This window comes from Euleptes europaea, chromosome 1 (assembly GCF_029931775.1).
Source record: "Euleptes europaea isolate rEulEur1 chromosome 1, rEulEur1.hap1, whole genome shotgun sequence".
In the NCBI taxonomy this organism is placed as follows: domain Eukaryota; kingdom Metazoa; phylum Chordata; class Lepidosauria; order Squamata; family Sphaerodactylidae; genus Euleptes; species Euleptes europaea.
Genome location: NC_079312.1, coordinates 74,864,977 through 74,884,657, shown reverse-complemented (window position 1 = coordinate 74,884,657; position 19,681 = coordinate 74,864,977). Strand labels below are relative to the sequence as shown.

General features: G+C 45.3%; 1 protein-coding gene across 1 annotated transcript in view; it reads right to left on the bottom strand.

The window, feature by feature from the left end:
* The window catches only part of CACNA2D2 (calcium voltage-gated channel auxiliary subunit alpha2delta 2), a 720,324-nt gene that overhangs the window by 67,066 nt on the left and 633,577 nt on the right, over positions 1–19,681 (bottom strand). Inside the window, exon 14 of the mRNA XM_056867097.1 lies at positions 13,547–13,596. Within this exon, the coding sequence (XP_056723075.1) occupies positions 13,547–13,596 (50 nt within the window). The remainder of the gene's footprint in view (positions 1–13,546; positions 13,597–19,681) is intronic.

Sequence of the window (19,681 nt, the reverse complement as noted above, 5' to 3'; positions counted from 1 at the left end):
AAGCTATAATTTTCTTGCTGTGTTGCTTCATGTAGGTTTTTTTAATTGAAAGAATCAGAGGAGTGGGGAGTTTGTCTGAAGACAAACAAAAGCTAAATATTTAATTTCCAGCTCTGGATTATACCAAATTTCTCTCCTTCACATTTTTTTGTTTTGATCAGAACGGTTCAGATCATCTGACTGGCCCTATGGAGGGACAAACGGTCACTTAAAGATGCTGCATCGTGGAAGAGGACAGCATGCCACAAAGCACAGTGAGAGGTCATCCAGCCAATTTCCTGGCAATTCCCACTAGAGCCTTAAAAGCTGCCAAGGAGGGAGTGCGCATGTTGGCCCACTGCTCAGTCTGTCGCAGGGCCTGCTGTGACGCTCCCAGTGAGAGGCAGCAGATGTTCCATGCAGGATGAAGAATTCATTAGAACAAGCTCCTACTGTACATGTAATTATCTACTGTGCCCCGTAGCTCCCAATCTTTTTCTCTTCTCTATCCAAAGATGCTTTAAGCTTTAAACAGAGCGGTGTGCATCAAGGTGGAAAAATAAGGGTAACAGTGGTGCTAAACTGTGCAGCAGCATCAAAGGCGTGCAGCTAAACTGATATAAAAACACACCCACTTGTTGATTTAGGGATGACCGCGTCTCTGTACAAACAGGTGTGTGATTGCAAAAGACGATGGTGCATGAGCACATTTATCTGTGCATACATAAACCTACATACACATGTGCATACAAACCCATGAGCTTAAAAAGCTGCCTTATACTGAGATAGACCACAGGTTCGTCAAGGTCAATACTGTCTACTCTGACTGGCAGTACTTCTTCAGGAACTCAGGTGGAGGACTTTTGCATTACCTACTACATGATCCATTTAACTGGAAGAAAAAGAACAGTTGGTTGTTATTCTCCAATTTTCTCTACCTTTAAGGAGTCTCAAACCAGCTTACAATCGCCTTCCCCTCCCCACAAGAGAAACTTTGTGAGGTAGGTGGAGCTGAGAGAGTTCTGAGAGAACTGTGATTAGTCCAAGCTCAACCAGCAGGATTCATGAGGAGGAGTGGGGAATCAAACCAGATTCTCCAGATTAGAGTCTGCCGCTCTTAACCACTACACCACACTGGTTCAGGGATTGAACCTGGGACCTTCTGCATTGAAAGCAGATGCTCTACCACTGAGCCATGATCCCTCCCTTAACTCTGATCTTCAAAACAGACCAGAGTTAGAAATTTCTCTAATTTGCACACTAACACAGGCACCCCCACACTAATCTACATAATTATGTTAGCACATGAGTAAGAGAAGCACATGCAACATATCTCAATATTGAAGACGGATGCATGGTGTGGACATAACTATATGCATCTATACAAATAATAATGTTAGAATTACATATGACTGTCAGGGGCAGACTGGCCATTTAACTTACAGGGAAATATCCAAAAGCAGGGGTGTCAAACATAAGGTCTGCGGGCTGGATCTGCCCCCTTGAGAGCTCTTATCCGGCCTGTGAGCCAGCCGAGGCAGCCCCCACCCCACTCTCGATCTAGGCTGGCGAGGCACGGCCAGCCCAACCAAGGAACATTTATGTCATGTCCAGCCCTCATAGCAATTGAGTTAGACACCCCTGTCCTGGTGGGCCACTGCCCTAGAGTGCCAGAAGAAAGCATCACCAAGCTCCAGCAACTCTGCCAGAGCCTTAGGAACCTCTTGGCTCAGACCCTTCATTGGCAACTGGTGTTAGTCCTCCAATTGTCTTTTCTCACACTGTTGCCAGTTTTCAGGGAGAAGCCATGGGCGAGCTATTATTACCAGTTGTGTGCACCTCTGAGCTGAGTGACCCCTGCAGCAATGGCTTGTAGCACTACAGCTTAGCTTGTTCCAGGGCCATGTTCACTTCCCAGTCTACTCCTGGCGGTTGCCTCAAAGGGCCCAAGCATTTAAGTGTTCATAAGCACTGACGTAGGTGCTCACAGCCGGCGTGGCATTGTGTTCATCCACACTAGAATCCATATAAAGACTGACAGCTGCCTTACAAATGTATTGATTATTGCTCTACTATATGTCAAGATAAAAGCAGCCATCATTCATTTCCTTAACACATGTTCTGTTGGGATTATCAGGTACTAGTCATAGACCGGCAAAAAACTGACACCTATCTATTAAGGAATGAGGATCAGTCACGAAGATTGTCTCCACCCATTGGCTAAGTTCACAAATAAAAATTCGTTACCTGATGGTTACAGCATCAAGTGTTGACTTACAGTGTGAAGCAACCATCACAGACCAAACACCACAAAAAGAGTTTTTCAATCACTTAATACCTTTCAGTATAGAATCATAGAATCATAGAGTTGGAAGGGACCACCAGGGTCATCTAGTCCAAATCCCCTACACAATGCAGGAAATTCCAAACTACCCCCCACACACCCAGTGACCCATACTCCATGCCCAGAAGATGGCCAAGGTGCCCTCCTTCTCATGATCTGCCTAAGGTCATAGAATCAGCATTGCTGATAGATGGCCATCTAGCCTCTTCTTAAAAACCTCCACATCCTGTGGAAGGCTGTTCCACCGAGGAACCGTTCTGTTAGAAAATTCTAATATGGGTCACATACAGAGGCACAGGTCCTCCAATAATAGGTCACTGAGTGATGCACAGTGTGGTCCAGGAGTCTGAAGTCTTTTATGTATGGGTTGGATCCCCCTGCTTGGACCTGGGTTCATTGCACATTAAAGTAACCTGGGTTGGGGGAAACTGTATGCATTGGCTTGAATGATCAGGGACGAAACTGTGTGCTAATCGAACCATGAATACAGAAAAACAGTCTCCCAAGCTCAAATCGAGTCCTACCCCTTTAAATGCTGTTCTGTAATTGGCTTATTTCGCAGTCCTCCACTGAGAGAAGATTTCCTTCCCCCCAGACCCAACTGCCGCATAAAAAAGCATTTTAAGAACAAAAAACAAAAAAACTGAGCTACCTGAAAGAAGGGGGTGGGGGTGGGGGTGGGGGTGGGGGGAAATCCAAGCCTCATTTTAAAAAAGCCTTTCTTTTGCTCAGAAAGAGCTCCGAGATAGCAGGAAGCACTTGAATCCCGCCTCTTTACACACTGCTTTGTGATTGGCTGTGAGAGAAGCCAATCTTCTGTTTTCTCCTGCATGCTGCTTTGAAGAGGGGGTTGGAAAAGGGTGGGGCGTGATAGCATGGGGAAGCTCAACCCGAGACCCGAGTATGCATGCTCTGTGACTCTGGAATGAGCTAGGATGAACGGTTTATTTCGGGCCAGAAGAGGAATGGGAAAAGCCGGGTTCGTTTTGCGTTGAAACAGCATTGAGCTTCCAAGAAATGAGGTATCGTGGATACTGAAAAATTTAATCCTGGCTGAAATGGGGAATAAAGGAGGTTAAAGCGACCATGCATAAATGACCTGAGTGTCATTCTGGAATTGGGGAGACCAGTTTTCGCAATGCTCACTATCATGGATATAATTGGGTGACTTTGGGCCAATCATTCTATCTCACGTTACCCATCTTACTTCATAAGTTGATTGTCAGGATAAAATGGAGGGGGACTACCCAAAGCCCCTTTAAAAAATAAATCAGCACAAAGTTACAGAAGGAGTCACTTAATTACTGTGCTAGATTGAAGGGATCTGGGATCAACTCCTACTTTGCCACAACTTTTTCTGTCTCAGCAGACATCCTGGAGACCTTTGATCTGCTGATTTATGAATGGTGTTAAACTGGAAACAGCAGAAAGGGTTATGTTTGCTACGGTTAACAAGTCTATTTTTATTAGGCTATGTCTGTCTGTGCAACATACTGTATTAGATCACATTAAGACCTGACAGTAGTATAAATGAGGTATCACTGTCAACAAATTCGTAAATGTCTTTAAAGTTAAGAACTGCAAAAATGCCTCAGGCATTTGCTTTCTCAGACAGCCTAATTACATCCATCTAGCAAAAGAGTCTTAAAGAAATCAAACAATTCTACCTGATGTTTTGGATACCCTCAAGGTGAAGCCTGGACAACATTACGATTTCCAGCCCTCCTTTAGTGCACTTTGAACTGACAAAAGAGGAATCTGCTAATAAGTCAATTTAGATGAGCTGAAAGCAGGGTAACTAACAAATCAGGGAGGATGCGGGATAGTTTGTGATCTGATCTGCCCATTTTTAGAAAATAAGACATCTGTGAGCAGATAACACAGGAGGCTTAAAGTGGGGTGGGTGGGGTGGGGAGGCAGAAGAGTGAAACCTGGACTCTTATAGAAAAATAGTGTCTCAGCCCCCATGGCTGAAGATTGTATGTGTGTGCTTCCCCCATGCTTCTGGGAAATACCCGTAACAGTGGAAGGAAGCACACAGGTGCTGATCCCAGGCACACATGGGGGTAGTAGAATTATGGTGACTGGGCAGGAATCACATATAACTTGTTTTCTCCTGAGTCAAAACAAGGAGTTTCCAAGTTCCCCATCCCCATAATTGCTTCGGGGGAGTATAGAGGTTGAGCCCCACATTGTACCCTCTAAATAGCCATGGTAGGGAGGGGAGAACTGGATTCAGAGAAAGCGTGCCCCTTGGCCTGCTGAGCCCAATTCACTCTAAGGCCATTTATGCAGGAGAAATTTGCGCTGTGTTTGCCACTCTCTTGATGCACAGTTTTATAAGCCGAATTTTCAAAACCCTATTCATGGTTGCTTATTGCTCCGAAGAAAGTCCATGAGTGCCAGGAATAAATTCCTGCAATGAAGAAGTCCCTGTGAAAATGTGCACCCTCAGAGTCCCTCCCCCATGAAAATGCTGCTCTTTAATTGGCAGGTGTTTTTTTTTAGAAATAAGTCACCAGCCCCTCTTGTAAGCTGCGGGCCATTTTGGATCCAAAATAGAGAGAGGTCCAGACAACCCCCACCAGCCATCACCCAAATATTTTTCCCTTCTGTGTGGAGTTGTGGGAGCAAAAAAATTCTCTCCCATGGGGGAACCAGTCTCCTTGGCTGCCTGACCCTGACTGTGAAACTGAGCAAATAAGCAGCCCTTAAGAAGATGTGTAGAAGGGGAGGGCCATAATTGGAGCTGAGTATCTGGCCATTTAAAATTAAAAGTGGAGTTTATCAGCCATGTTCAACTAAGGACACAGGTGAGTTTTAAAGGAAATTTACAGCCTTGTCCAGATGCTGGCCGGCAACGGGACAAGCTCTTCCCCTCTCTTTCTCCGCCTAACAGCTGTTAGGCGGAAAAAGAGAGGGAGGGGAAGAGTCCTGTCCCCCGGCTGCCGGCATTCAAACCGGTCGCTGCCACCCTGGTTGGGTGGGCGGGGACCAGTTTGAACGCCGGATGCCGGCGGCCAGGGGACAATACTCTTTGGCCGCACTGGCTCCCTTTCTCCGCCTGTCACCTGAAAGGCGGGGAAAGAGGTGGCTGTTGCCGCCAGCCGTGTATAAGACGACCTCCCTAATTTTGGGGCTATTTTTTAAGGAAAAAAGGTCATCTTATACACAGAAAAATACGGTAGCTTATGTCAAGGAAAAAAATTTAGAGAGTGAAGGAGGACTGATTAGAAGGCCAAAATGGAGTTCTGAGTAAAGCAAAGATGGCGTTTGGGGGAAATGAGTGGAGGGGTTGGGGAGAGGCTGGCTGGAGGAGGAGACTGGGAGGAGACACGAGAATGGGGGTGAGAGGGGTGGACAGAGATAGACCCGAAAAAACAACTCTTCACGAATTGTGCCTTGATTAGATTTGCTTGGGGTTCGAGGAAAAAATTAAATTTGTGCTAAAAGAGGTTTCTTGAACCGCGGGACAAGTGCGGAGTGGCTGTGCAGCTAATTACCAAGCATAAATGGCCAAACAATCACCTCAGGAGAAAGGTGACGGGGCTCAGCCATTCCACTTCTGTGATTGGGAAAGGATTAGACAATAAGCCTCTGAATACCGGCGCTAGGAGGCAGCATCAGGAGAAGGCTTTGGCCTCCATGCCCCATCTGTTGGCCTCCAGGGTAGCAATAGGCAATGGGAACAGGGAGGAGGGGACTTGTACTCTCCTTGAGGGGGACAGGATCGATACCTGCTGCAGGAACCCTGGTTCAGACTGGGGACATAGGATGCAGGGAGGGGGCTGGGGTGCCAACTCAGGGTTGAAACATTGAGGGAGCAACATGGCTAGGGACCTCAGAGGGTTATAGTACTACAGAATCCACCCTCCAAAGCAGCCCTTTTCTACAGCGGAACTGATCTCTGTAGTCTGGAGATTGGTCATAATTCTGGGAGAATGTCAGTTCCCACCTGGAGTTCGGCAACCCTAGGCTCCTTTCTGCATCCCATTTCCCCAAAATAGCTTAGCTTCTGTGCTTTAGAACAGCAGGGGTCTATTCCTTTGAAAGACACTATAATAAGAACTTTGCTTTAAAAACATCTCCTGACTCCTCGGATTTAACAATTATCACTCTTTGTGTAATTAGCCCTCTCTGGGCAAGATGTTTCAGTGATGGTGGCATTCAGGCCTGCAACTGGCCATGTGAATTGGGGAAGAAGCAGGAAGAGCCCTACATAGCCTCCTGGGGTGGAGCCTGGGAGGACTGGGGGAGGGGTTTGGGTGAATGGCCTGGATATCTAAACTGTCAGAGAGCAGAGGCTGAGGGAGGAGAGACCAGCTGCAACAGGTCCCCCAGATGGACAACTTGGCAGCAGGTGGGGAGGAGTCGAGTTCAGATTCCTCCCTCGAGTGATCTGAGGCCAAGGCAGCTCAGACAGTGGGAGTTGGAAGGGCAGTGGAGGGACCGCAGCAGGGACCAAGGGGCTTCAACCTCACAAGGTGTGTCTGGATGTTATACATTACTGTATTTACATGAATGGAAGATGACCTTAAATGTAAGACGACCCTGTTAAAAAAGTTATACACACACACAAATTATTGGATATAACTGTAACTCATAGGTGAATGTAAGTTGACCCACTCTTTTTTGATGGCATACCTGTGAAAAAACCTAGTCTTGCATTTGAGAAAATATTGTATTTGGGTTCCCCCCACCCCAGTCCAGCTTATGATCTGGTTATGGGGCAGAAACTACCTTGGTTGCTCTGCTGGATGACAGGCACTGAGCAGCTGTTGGTGCCTGACACAGAGATAATTTTTCACAGTATTACACCAACTATGGCTCTCCCATAGATCACCTCAATTGGCCCAGAATGACAGATGGATGGGAAAACTGGGCTTAGCGAAAGCTTTCTGAGCCCAGTTGGAAGGCGAGGCAAAGAGCTCTTTGCTCCTCTTCCTTTCCTCTGCAATTCTCACTCTGAGGTGTAGGACATCTTCGGCAGAGGAGAAGCAGCAAGAGCGATGGCTCCACAAAGCAAAAACCTTTCTTCTATCTTTTCATTTTGACTTATCTGATTCTTCCGAATGTATCCTCTGCAGCCAGAGCCACAAGCTGTTGCTGGCCCACTAAGGCAGCCAGAAAGGCTGCACCTCAACCTCCTGGCCCCAGCCATAGAAGCAGTTATCCCACCCCCCCTTGCAATTTACCTCGGATGAGGATGAACAGGAGGAAGGGGATAGATAGGCAGAAGGAAGGTTTTTGCTCTGTTAAAAAGTAGAACTGTGGAGAAATCACTCTTGCCTCTTCTCCCTCTGCTGAAGATGTCCTCCTTTCCCCAGAGTAGAAGGAACCCTCACAGGTAAGCCAAGTTTCTGTTCTTTGCAGGTTCCCACCTGTATTCTACTTCCCAAGTTTCTGTCCCTCCCAGGGTGTAAGTATGGTGATGAAAGAGGATGCAGGGAAGAAAGGGCTAGCTCAGCTCTCAGTGGCTCCTGTTATGCCCTACAGAAAAAAGGAAAAGGCTTACAATCTGGTGCATGGATGAAAGGGACAAAAACAGACCTTTCCTCTTTTTTAATTTAGGCATTTTCTTTAAGGCATTAAGACATTATTTTCAGAGGCATTTGATATTGAATCTTTTTGAAACATTTGCCTGAGGTAGTACTGCTCCTGCCTGTGTTATTGGCTTTTATTCCACTTGACATATTGGTTGTTTTCAGTTTAGATTTCTTATTTTTAAAACTGTTCTTTGGATATATTTTTTTACAAAAAAAAAAATAGGGATATAAAGCTCTTTAATAAACAACCAAACAAACAAATAAAAGCCCTTTGGAAATATAATATCCATCCTAAAATTCCTTAAATCTTATCTCAAGCACAAACCAAGAAACAGACAGACCCCCCCCCCATCCCCGAGTGGGAAAGTGCACCTTGTAGCCCTATTTACAACAGGCCAAAATGAACATGCAGCATGAAGAAGCAGTGTTTTGGGCCTCTTTGGCATTTGAGATTACTTTTACCTATCACAAAGATGCAAGTAAGAAGTAGAGAGAGAAATGGGTGGGACTTTATAATGCCAAGCAGACAAAATCATGCGTAGAAAAGAAAATTTGGTGTTGCTATCCGGCCCAGGTGTTACCAGAGTCAGGACAGAGATGCATTTCTTCCACTGTCCCTGCCTCTCAACTTTAAGGCATGTACAGGAAAAAGATGCATCTGAAGGGCAAGTAAGCGTTTTTTATATCTGGGCTCTTCCATGATCTTATATCATGGAACTATGGGTCAGGGAGAATACCAGGATTCGAGCTGGCTTATTTCCTATGAAAATTCCTGAAGTTGGTGAGGAGGGCCACTGTAGGTGAACTAATGAAGGATGAAAAAAGGCCATGCTCAAGCCAGAGCTGAAAAAGTAGGCAGACTATCTCATTTAAAAAGTGATATTGTCTATCTTTCATAAATTGAAGGCTGAACTATGTATCACCTACAGCCCCTGTATTTTGCCAGAAGTAGCCTTGGAGGCTGCAAGTGGAGGAATGGTCTAGGAAGGAGCAGCTTAATCATTTCCCCTCTGGCCATTGTTTCCCTGTGTGTGTGTGTGTGTGTGTGTTTGTTTGGGGGTGATATTAAGTGGAAAAACTCCTTGGGGGGTTAAGCAACCCAATCCACTCATAATTTACTTGGTTATAATATTAGCATCCTCAGATTGCCCTTGGTTTTAAAAAAATAACAAAAACTATTAGAGAAAGGCTACCTGTGACTGCGTGTTAAGCATTAAGAAAAAGTCAGGCAAGATTTTCAAGGTGACATCAGGGACTTTTGAGAGACAATCGGCTACAAGCATGGGAAAATCCCACCAGATGGCACTCTTGCATTGTTCTGTCTTATCTCCCTGATGCTCTATGAAAAATGAATCAGCAACCCAGAGGGGAAGCTCCTGTCAAAATCCTGACTCATGTCACCAGAAATAAATATTCAGTAATGAGCTATTAACCTTTATGGTTCCCTAAGGGGGAGTAGGGAGGGGATGTGCTAAATACTCTGCTGTAAAATTGTGCATGATCCTGCTGAGCTACATCCTGCCAGGGAGTTTTCAGGCCACAGGCTCCACCATGGAATTTCAAGGTGGACCTGGCCTAGTGCTGGTTAAGAGGAAGAACTGAACTGAGGCTGCTAGGAGTGGAAACAAATGTCCTGCAAGCCTGTGCTTAGCAATGAAAGAAACAGAAGGGAGACGTGACTGGTTCTGATGAGCTTTAAGAGGTAGCATATAGGCAGAGGAAGAGATTCAGAATGATTGATCCAGTATCTTTGCTGTCTTTTCTCAATAGCATCCTCATGTCCTCATCTGACCTCCTCACCTCTCCCTCAGAGGCACTGAAGCACATCCACAACCACCACAGAGTTTCAGAAGGCCAGAAAGGTTATCTAGTTAGCTTCCCAACAACTACATAGGACCATGTACACACCAGCCAGTCACTGATAATCCTTGGATCACAAATACATTCCACTCTTCTCTAACTAGAATACACATGATGAACAATCTCCACAAAACATGCTAATCTCATTCCCTCCTAGATTCCTTTGTCAATCACCTGTAGTGTCTATTTAGTATGATACAGTTTACTAGAGGCTTGTAATCAAATACTCTAGTTCATCTATGTGAACTGTTTTCTGCAGCTCCTGGACATTTGAACTCATCCACTTCTGGCCTCCTTCTTTTCTCTTCATTCTTCTGGCCCACCACCGCTTCCAACCCTATTTTCCCGTCCTCCCTGCTTCCCTCAGATCTCCTACTTTCTCTTTTCAAACCTATACGATTTCCACAGCTCCCTCCCAAGGTTCTTCAACCTGCCCTATACCTCTGTGATATCAGAGCAGCTCAGCCAATCAGGGCTTCCCCACCAGTAGCACCACCGCAAAAGCCCTTTGTTCATTACAGTATAGATTTGTTACGTTTGTGTCTTTTGTCTGAGAAACTTGGAGTGGTTTTGATCTTTAGACTTAGATTCCCCCCTCCCCCCAAACCACACCATGAGCTTCAAATCAAAGTGTGGATCTGGAGATGGGTTTTGTGGCTAAAAATGAAGCCAGTGTATCTCATTAAATGTTGGTTGAAGCCTGCTGTGGAAACAAGGAAGAGTTCGAGTTTAAATTTACTTACTGCTGGCAGCCAAAGGCCATTGCAATCTTAACATAAACAAGAAAGAGAGGGAGCACCTTGGTCCTATCCTACTTTGGAGCTACTGTAACTCTATCCTGCCCTGGCTGGCACAAATTTGTGCTTCAGCTCATTACTGTAACATATTAGACTTTTGTCTCTTATACAAGAATTGGCTAGAAAAGGTTAGGCTTTCCCGTTTCTCAGGATAAGAGATTAGAGCAACTTAATTTTCTCCCCTGTCCACTTCCGTAGATTTTTATTAGAATGCGGCATGCACCAGCTGCCTAGAACTTAACAGCTAGAAAAAGATCCATATGATGGCTGTCATATTGGCTGATATGCTGAAAATGTTAAGCGCTAAAAGCAACAGCTAGAGCTACAGCTAAACAGCCAGGTTATCTACTGCTAGACTGATACAATTCATGTGCTCTCTATACTGGCTTTGAGGAGTATGGAAAGGGTCTATTAAAACAGTTGCATTCAACTGATGCACATGAGACCCTCACCCCAGGGGACCCCTCTTTTTTCTGTTGTTTGTTCTTCTTCTGTACATGTGTACACCTGAGCATGGGCCCAGAAATGATAAAGGAGCCTGAATTAAAGTGATATCAAAAGGCAGTGAGTCACACTAAAGGAGGAATGGAATGCAGGGCCACCTGTCTATCAATTGTACGCATAAACCTACCTTAAGAAAGATTCATTCCAGGGCCATTTCCCCCCAAGGATTCTGGAGCTTCCTCTCAGCTAATCTGATCATAATTTATGAATTAGACTTCCAAAACAATAAACAACAAGCCAATCCCAGCAATGTCTTTCCTATCTAAACGAACTGACAGGAAGATTCCAGCCCTTCCCCAATCATGGCAAATATTTGGCCCATAGATACAAACATATCTGACTTGTAGATCTCCCCAAGCGAACATTTTTTACACTCCAAATGCAAAACTGGTAAATTCCCTTCCACGATGGAGACAAAGATTTCACATACTTTCATATCCCCCAAGAGTGTGTTTCTATTACTCTCACATTCCAATGCTAAAGACCCCTTCCCCTCAGCATCCCAGGATAAAAGGTATAAAAAGTCACCCTCTCAAAGCCCTGAATTTTGTAACTGGTTTGGAATCATCCTGTTACCCAGCCTCCCGGTTGGTCCCTTAAGATCAGAAGAACATAAGAAAAGCCCTGCTGGATCAGACCAAGGACCATCAAGTCCAGCAGTCTGCTCACAACCAGGTGCCTCTAGGAAGCCACAAACAAGACAACTGCAGCAGCACCATCCTGCCTGTGTTCCACCGCACCTAAGATAATAGGCATGCTCCTCTGATACTAGAGAGAATAGGCATGCATACCCCTTTCCTCCATGAATATGTCCACTCCCCTCTTAAAGTCCTCCAAGCTGGCAGCCATCACCACATTTTGGGGCAGGGAGTTCCACAATTTAACTATGCGTTGTGTGAAAAAAATACTTCTTTTTATCTGTTTTGAATCTCTCACCCTCCAGCTTCAGCAGATGACCCCATGTTCTAGTATTATGGGAGAGGGATAAAAACTTCTCCCTGTCCACTCTCTCCAAACCATGCATAATTTTATAGACCTCTATCATGTCTCCCCTCAGCCGCCTTCTTTTCAAGCTAAACAGCCCTAAGCCCTTGTCTTTCCCTGATCCCGAATCTTTGCTCTGCTGACTTGGCACTGCGCTTTGTGCCCTCACCTGGTCAGTTTCACCTCCCCCACACAGTTTCTTGGCTGACAGGGACACCTCCCCTTCCCCTTCTTCTCTTCAGGACAGGCTCATATGTTTAATTTCCTCCTGACAGACCTATTCCCCTTTAGGTAGACAGCAGAATTAGGGAAAGGTTTTGTGTTTTATCACTGCTACATTTCTAATCCTGTATTTTGTCTTCATTGCCATCATCCTGTGTTGTATAGATCATTTGGTTTATTTTCCTGTTAGCAAATTAGAAACCCCTTTTGTTGAAGAGCCTTTCCCCCTCATTTTTCTCAGTGCTGATCTGAATCTGCACCTCCGTACACATAAGCAAAACAGTCCCAAGTGTTTGTGCCCCAAAATACATGTGTTTGCCTTGTGCTAGGAGGGGGATACCTGTGCACATTACTGCCCCGACATGTGTATACCAATTTGGGTAACACAACTAGGGGAGAAACTGTGGAAGAATTGACTGGCTCAATCCAAAAACTATAACCATTTCTAACATGCAATACCTTTGTTTCAGTTTAGGTTTTTCCTTTCTCAGTTTCCTTTGGTTTATTGTCTCTGCTTCTCTCTTCCCTCCTCCCCACTCCCCAATTCCCCTTGGCTTTTGGCCTGAAGATTTAGGCATCATTTGAATGGAAAGCTATTAGCTCTGCTTCGTCACCCCATTTTCAGGGCACTAATAACTCATCCCAAGCTCCCTCTCTTGCACACCACTTGTCGACTCTAATAGCTTGATAGATCGAGCAGTTTGGCTTGCTCCTCTGCATGCTGCTGATTCAAGCACGAAGTTGTAATAACTAGCCACATAAGTCCACATAGCAAGCACGTGTTTTATCCATGGACAAATCAAATTTGAAGGGCCTGCGTTGACATTGCTGTAATGGCTTATGGATAGGATTAGTTAAGATTCTGTATTTCTAGGACAGTTGTATATTGTTTTTACCTATTTTTTAAAGATGTTTTGTTTTCCTTTTTAAACATACTATAAACTGTCTACCTGTATATATATTAATAAAATTCTCCCCAAAAGTGGAGAGTGGATTCTTCCCACTTCATTTCTTTCTTTCTTTTGTTAAGATGATGGTGGCATCTGTTGAAATAGTTACTATTGGCCTGGTGTACGTACGTGTGTGTGTGTGTGTGTGTGTGTGTGTGTGTGTGTGTGGACCATACCCCTTTAATGCCAAAATCACATAAAATATACATGCAACCTAATGAAAAAAATACATTTCACACAAGTCATTTGTTTATATCCTTTGCCCTGCATTATGCAGAATGATAGCTTAGATGGAGGCAGAAGTTCTTTTGGTTAGAAAGAAATGCATATATGTTGGGCTCACCAGTGTTTTTTTCTTACCTGTGTATTAATTCGGATGGCCCCGATAGATGGAATTTCAAAGTAATAACCTTTTAAAAAAGAGAGGAAAAGAGAAGACAGTGAACTTCACAAACACATATCAGCGTGTTGCCTTTGTCTTTATTTTCAGTACCAGTTCTGCTATGCTATACAGTTAACCAATTCACATTCAGAACACCAAATTCAGGCCACAGTCCAGCACAAAGAAGCCCATTGACTGGAATGCCTCTTGAAGACGTTTGTACTGGATTGTGGTCAGTACCCAGCATCACATGTCAAAGCCTTATTGGCATTGATCAAATAAATGTTGTTAGAAACATATTTCTAAGATTACGTTAAAAAGCCAGAACCCTGTATCGGAATTTAATCCCCTGATTTCATTCATTATTAATAGTGTTGCCAGCTCTGGGTTGGGAAATACCTGGAGATTTTGGGGGCGCAGCCTGAGGAGGGCTGGGTTTGGGGAGGGACTTCAATGGAGTATAATGCCGTAGAGTCCACTTTCCAAAGTGGCCTTCCAAGGTGCTCTTGTCACCTGGAGATCAGTTGTGATAGCGGGAGAGATCTCCCAGCCCCACTTGGGGGTTGACAACCCTAATTAATTATTAATATGAAACTATCCACTTACATGCAGAAGAAACATTTTCCTGCCTCAAGGAGCTTACAATCTAACACTTAAATCCTAAGCAGAGTTACATCCTTCTGGCGGCTGGCAGGATCAATAGGGATGATTTTTCCACCACAGGAAGATTTTTTTTCAAGGGAGGAAATCCCTAGCTCGTTTCCCCCTTAGTTAAATGTTCCCAATGCAACTTGGCCAGAGGTCTGATCTCTCTTTCAAGTGCGATTAGAATATGTATGCCAGATAGCAGGTGCGGAACCGTCCATCACACAGCGTCCCCCTCTGGAAACACCTGGAAGGTTCTGCAGGTGCTGCCCAAGATGGCTGCTACGGCCTTCCACATCTTTCCAAGGGGAGCACAGCATGATGGGAAGGGCAAAAGACAAGCCACAGTGTAGTAATAATAATCACTATGCTCCACTTAGCATTCAAGGCCCTCAAAGGACCTGTCTGTTGTTCTACCCACCTATCTATGGCATCCATCCATCCATCTAGCACATTAGCTGACTACCATACAACTATCTCTCCATCTATAGCATCTGTGAACTGACAGAGTTATTGATCTCTCTGTCAGAATCTGTCTACTTAGATACCATATCTGTTCAGTAGTCTCCATAAGAATGCTACAGTTATAGATGATGTTTCAATCTCTCTCTCTTCCCCTCTGACTTCACTCGTTTACACACATTCATCACCAATAAATGACTTAGCAAGACATTACACTTATTTGATTTTGCAGATAGGAAAACTGAGGCAGAAATAGCCACCAAGTGCCAAATGATGATGGCCAATCCAGTAAGATGTCGCAAAATGTGGTCCTTGCTCTCCCACAATTTCTATTCAGGAAGCAGCTTTTATTAGCTGCAAGCAAATTATAGGTATCTAGGATCCTACCCTCTGCTGAACAACTGGGCCTAGAGAAAGGATGTTCTAAACATTGCTGCCCACACCTATGTTTTTACATGTCACTACAGTAACAATAAGAAAAAAGCCAAGCTGTATTGCCTAAAAATAAATGTTAGTTTTTCTCTTGGTTCTAATACAGTTATTAGCACTAGTGAACATTACTGTCTTAATGGTGAGGATTAGAAAAGAAGAAGAATTGGTTTTTATACCCCAATTTTCTCTAGCATTAAGGAGACTCAACCCATCTTACAATTGCCTTCCCTTCCTCTCCCCACAATAGACACCTTGTGAGGTAGGTGGGGCTGAGAGAGTCTGGAGAGAACTGTGACTAGCCCAAGGTCACCCAGCAGGCTTCATGTGTAGGAGTGGGGAAACCAACCCGGTTCACTAGATTAGCCTCCGCAGCTCATGTGGAGGAGTGGGGAATCAAACCTGGTTCTCCAGATCAGAGTCCACCGCTCTTACCCACTACATCAGGTGGTCAGATGGCTAAATGTGATCTGATGGTTTGTGGTCTAGTTGAGATGGAGAAGACAACGAGTGAGGAGAGGCTTGGAGTTGGCAACTGAAGGTGGGTAGATGGTAATGGGCAAGCAAACAGAAGCAAAGCTGCACAATACCTTCATATACTATCAGCACAATATAGTTCACACTGGGCTGCGTGTGGATTTACACTTCTCTAGTAATTTTTGAAGCAATACACCATGCTGTATTGCTTACATCCACTGGCAATCAAACTCTAATTCAAACATTCTGTACAGGCAGGATACAAATCATCTTACATAAAATACCTAAGCTGATGGAATTGTTTGGTTAATCCCTACTCATAGGAAGGCATTTAAGTTCAAAGAACAAAGACATATACATCTAAAAACAGACTGAACTCAGGACTGGCCAAGTCATCCAAAGCATTCTGCTGAATTAAATATAGATAGATAGATAGATAGATAGATAGATAGATAGATAGATAGATAGATAAATCTTGACTACGCAGCCCACCAAATGCCTTTTCTTAGTCTGGGAAACATTAGTTATGGTCTGTAGAGATTTAATTACTACAAGTCTGGTGAAAAGGAAGTGTGGCTGAAAAGAACTTCAAGGCCAAAAATGCATGGCCGTTTTGTCTGGCGCGTCTCCGCGAATGTGGTGAATCTCTGAGGTTGACACGCATGCTCGTCTCCTGAGTGCATGAGCGCCCTTCCTCCTTCTGCAACTCTTCCGTGTTTTCAAATTGCTGTGTTGTGCTGATTTAAACTTTTGTTTCGCGGAAGTTCCACGAGTTCGATGGTGCGTTTCGGCGCCTAGGTTGACTCTCCTCTGGGAGACTGACCAGCCCCAGTGGCAGCAGTGGTGGTGGCACTTCCCCCTGGGCCCCGTGTCCCCTCTCTCTCTCACCCCCTCTCCCGCTCCTCCACCCTGCCATCCCTGGGTGGAGGCGAGGATAGAGGTGAGGGTAAGCTGGCAGAAGCCGGCCTCCCCTCCCCTACACCTGGGCATGGTGGGGTGGAGGAGACCTGAGCGGCAGCTCCACAGCCTCCACCCACCGCCGGCTTCTCCTCACCTCCACTTGGGATGGGCTGGAGGAGCGCAGAGCGGTGGCCCCCACAGCCCCCACCCACCGCTGGCTTCCCCTCGCCTCCAGCCGGAGATGGGGTGGAGGAGCGCAGAGTGGCCGCCGCCGCAGCCTCCACCCACCTGTTGTTTTGGAGGCTATAACCTCACCAATGTTGAGAAAGTTAGCAAGGACAACAATCTTCAAGGTCCAACTCCCATTTATGCTGCTTTATCCAAGAGAACACATCCTGTCTCAGTGCTAACATTTGTACTTAGAGCTCATTCCTGCCAGCTTTCTCATTCCTGCATCCCACTCCTTCACCGGGACAGAACAAGGGGGCAGTGGGCTCCTTCCACACTTTCCTTCTTCTAGTTGCCGCACTAACAATGGCAGCCAGCAGCAGCAAACCACAGGGCATTCCCTTCTTGCATCTGCCTAAATTCTTTTCACTCGGTGTCAGAAGCTCCTGCTGTCTTCAGTAGAACTCCTCCCTATGTGTGATGTCACTGCTGCTCTCAAAGCATCTTTCATGTCAGAAGCAGAGGCCTGGGGGACTCACAGCAGGAGGTGACAAAGCTCTCCAGAAACAAAGACTCTCCTCCTCCTCCTAGTGCCCTTCAGAACAAAGAGCACAGGGAGAGCAAAGCCCAGAACAGGACCTTCATCTAAAGGGGTGCGTAATAAATAAGCTTTCAAAAGGTCACTGAGAAAATGGAGACGTGCAACTGAAAGCTGCAGTTGGTCATATATTTGAAAAACAAAACAAAGGCAAGAGGATCTTGCTGGCTCAAATGGTTGCCAAAACCTCTGCCTTTTAAAGGAACTCTCAGAAGCAGAGAAACTAAAGATCACATAAAAATGTATTCAACATAGGAAGAAGAGTTGGTTTTTATATGCCAACTTTCTCTACCACTTAAGGAAGAATCAGACCGGCTTACAATCACCTTCCCTTCCCCTCCCCGCAACAGACACCCTGTGAGGTGGGTGGGGCGGAGAGAGCTATGACTAGCCCAAGGTCACCCAGCTGGCTTCATCTGTAGGAGTGGGGAAACCAACCCGGTTCACCAGATTAGCCTCCACCGCTCATGTGGAGGAGTGGGGAATCAAACCCGGTTTTCCGGATTAGAGTACACCGCTCCAAACCACTGAACAAGCATAGATTCTAGACTGGCAGCTGTGAGAGTCTGTTGCAGCAAGAAAAACAAAGAGTCCCGTGGCACTGGAAAAACTAACAAATTTACTGTGGCATAAGCTTTCATACTCAAAACCGTGCTCTTCTTTATGATTACTTCAAATGTCTTGGAGCTGAGCTACAGCTTCTGGGGCTAAACCCTGGTGAGCCCTGGCCCAGTACAAATTAATTAACCTCACTACCAATTAATTAATCAAAGCAAATGGTTGAGGCAGGAAACAGTTGTGCCTCTGGTGTAGCGCTCTCCAAGCCTGTTCAACAAAATGCTGCGAGCGGAGGTTGAGGATTGCTTCTGACATTATGTAACTTGATGTGTTCTGGAAAAAACAACATGTAAGGAAGTGACCAGAAAATGGCAGCAGACACATGTCTGATAAGAGTTTGTGACAAAAATCTAGCAAAGGCCTAGGAACCTTCTCTTTGCATCTCATCTTTATATATGACAAGCAGGCACAGCAGAAGGCCTCAGGATGCTGCCGTTGACACTACTACTCTGAATCATTTTACAAGCATTTTTAGCGTGCCTTATAATATTTGTCTCATACATACCCCAAACAACCTGATGGTAGGGTTGCCAGATATGGGATGGCAAATTTCTGGAGGTTTGGAGGTGAGACCAGGGGAGGGTGGGGTTTGGGGAAGGGAGAGATCGTCACAGAGTCCACCTTCCAAAACATCCATTTTCTGTAGGGGAACTGATCTCTGTAGATTGGAAATCAGTTGTAATTCTGGGAGATCTCCAGGCCCTATCTGGAGGTTAGCAACTCTAGGCCATTACTACATGAGGTTTCTGCACCTAACTGCCTATGAAACAGCCATTCAGGTCCTTTAGTAAGCACTTATCTTCTCTTCAGTATTATAAAGACTTTACAAACTAGTCTTAGGGCTAATTAATGCAACCACATAGACAAACGCAACTACATAGACAAATGTGCTAAAGCACTCATTTTTATTCCTACACCAAAGATCCGGCTTGTTCCATTTACCTGACTACAATTCTACCCATTTTCAGCAGTCTATGGCAATGCAGTAAATGCAAGGAGCTGGGTGCATAGTGATGCAGATGCTTCATCATGAATTCTGGAAGGATCCAATCACTTCTTGGTTTTATGGGTTGTATGAGTTCATCTTGTGTAACTTAAATCAAATTGCTTTAATGTTCATGTCAATGCACTCTCACTGAAGTCCAGTGAAATGCATGGCATTGTGTATAAGCAAAATGAGCTATTGTTTTCCACAGAGATAATATGCTTAAATGAAAAGCGTGAATGCAGAAGGCCCCATATTACTGAACCTGTTTTATCTCCATTCACAAACATCCTCTGGTGGCAGGTATTGGGAAATACCCTTTTTTGCTCAAGTCCATGGAGAGCTGCTGCCAGAATAAGCAATACTGAGGTAGATGGACCAATGGTCCGCTTGGGAAGGATTCACGAGGTCCAAGATGGAGTTCAACAAAAAGCGCTTTATCTGTGATGGGGGGACATAACCTCCTGGTGACAATGGTATCTGTTGGCTTAGAGCCAATGGGGTCTGTTTGCTTAGCCAATAGGGCGAGCAGGGTTTAGGATCCTTCGTGGAGAACTCAAGCTCCTAAGTTTCCCCTTGCTTACTACCCAACTATATACATACACAACACCTCTCCCCCCGCGAAGTCTATGTGGATGCGGGACCAGGGTGTGTGTGTGTAGACTCCCAGTGCTGGGTCGGGGCACGCGGCATCTCCAGTCGTGACTCCTGGCAGGGTCGGCAACGGTTCACCCACTCCTCGACAGCAGCATCGATGCCTGGCCACCACACGTAGCTCCTTCATGTGCACGATTCCCAGGTGGCAGATGTGTAAAGCCTCCAGGACCCTTG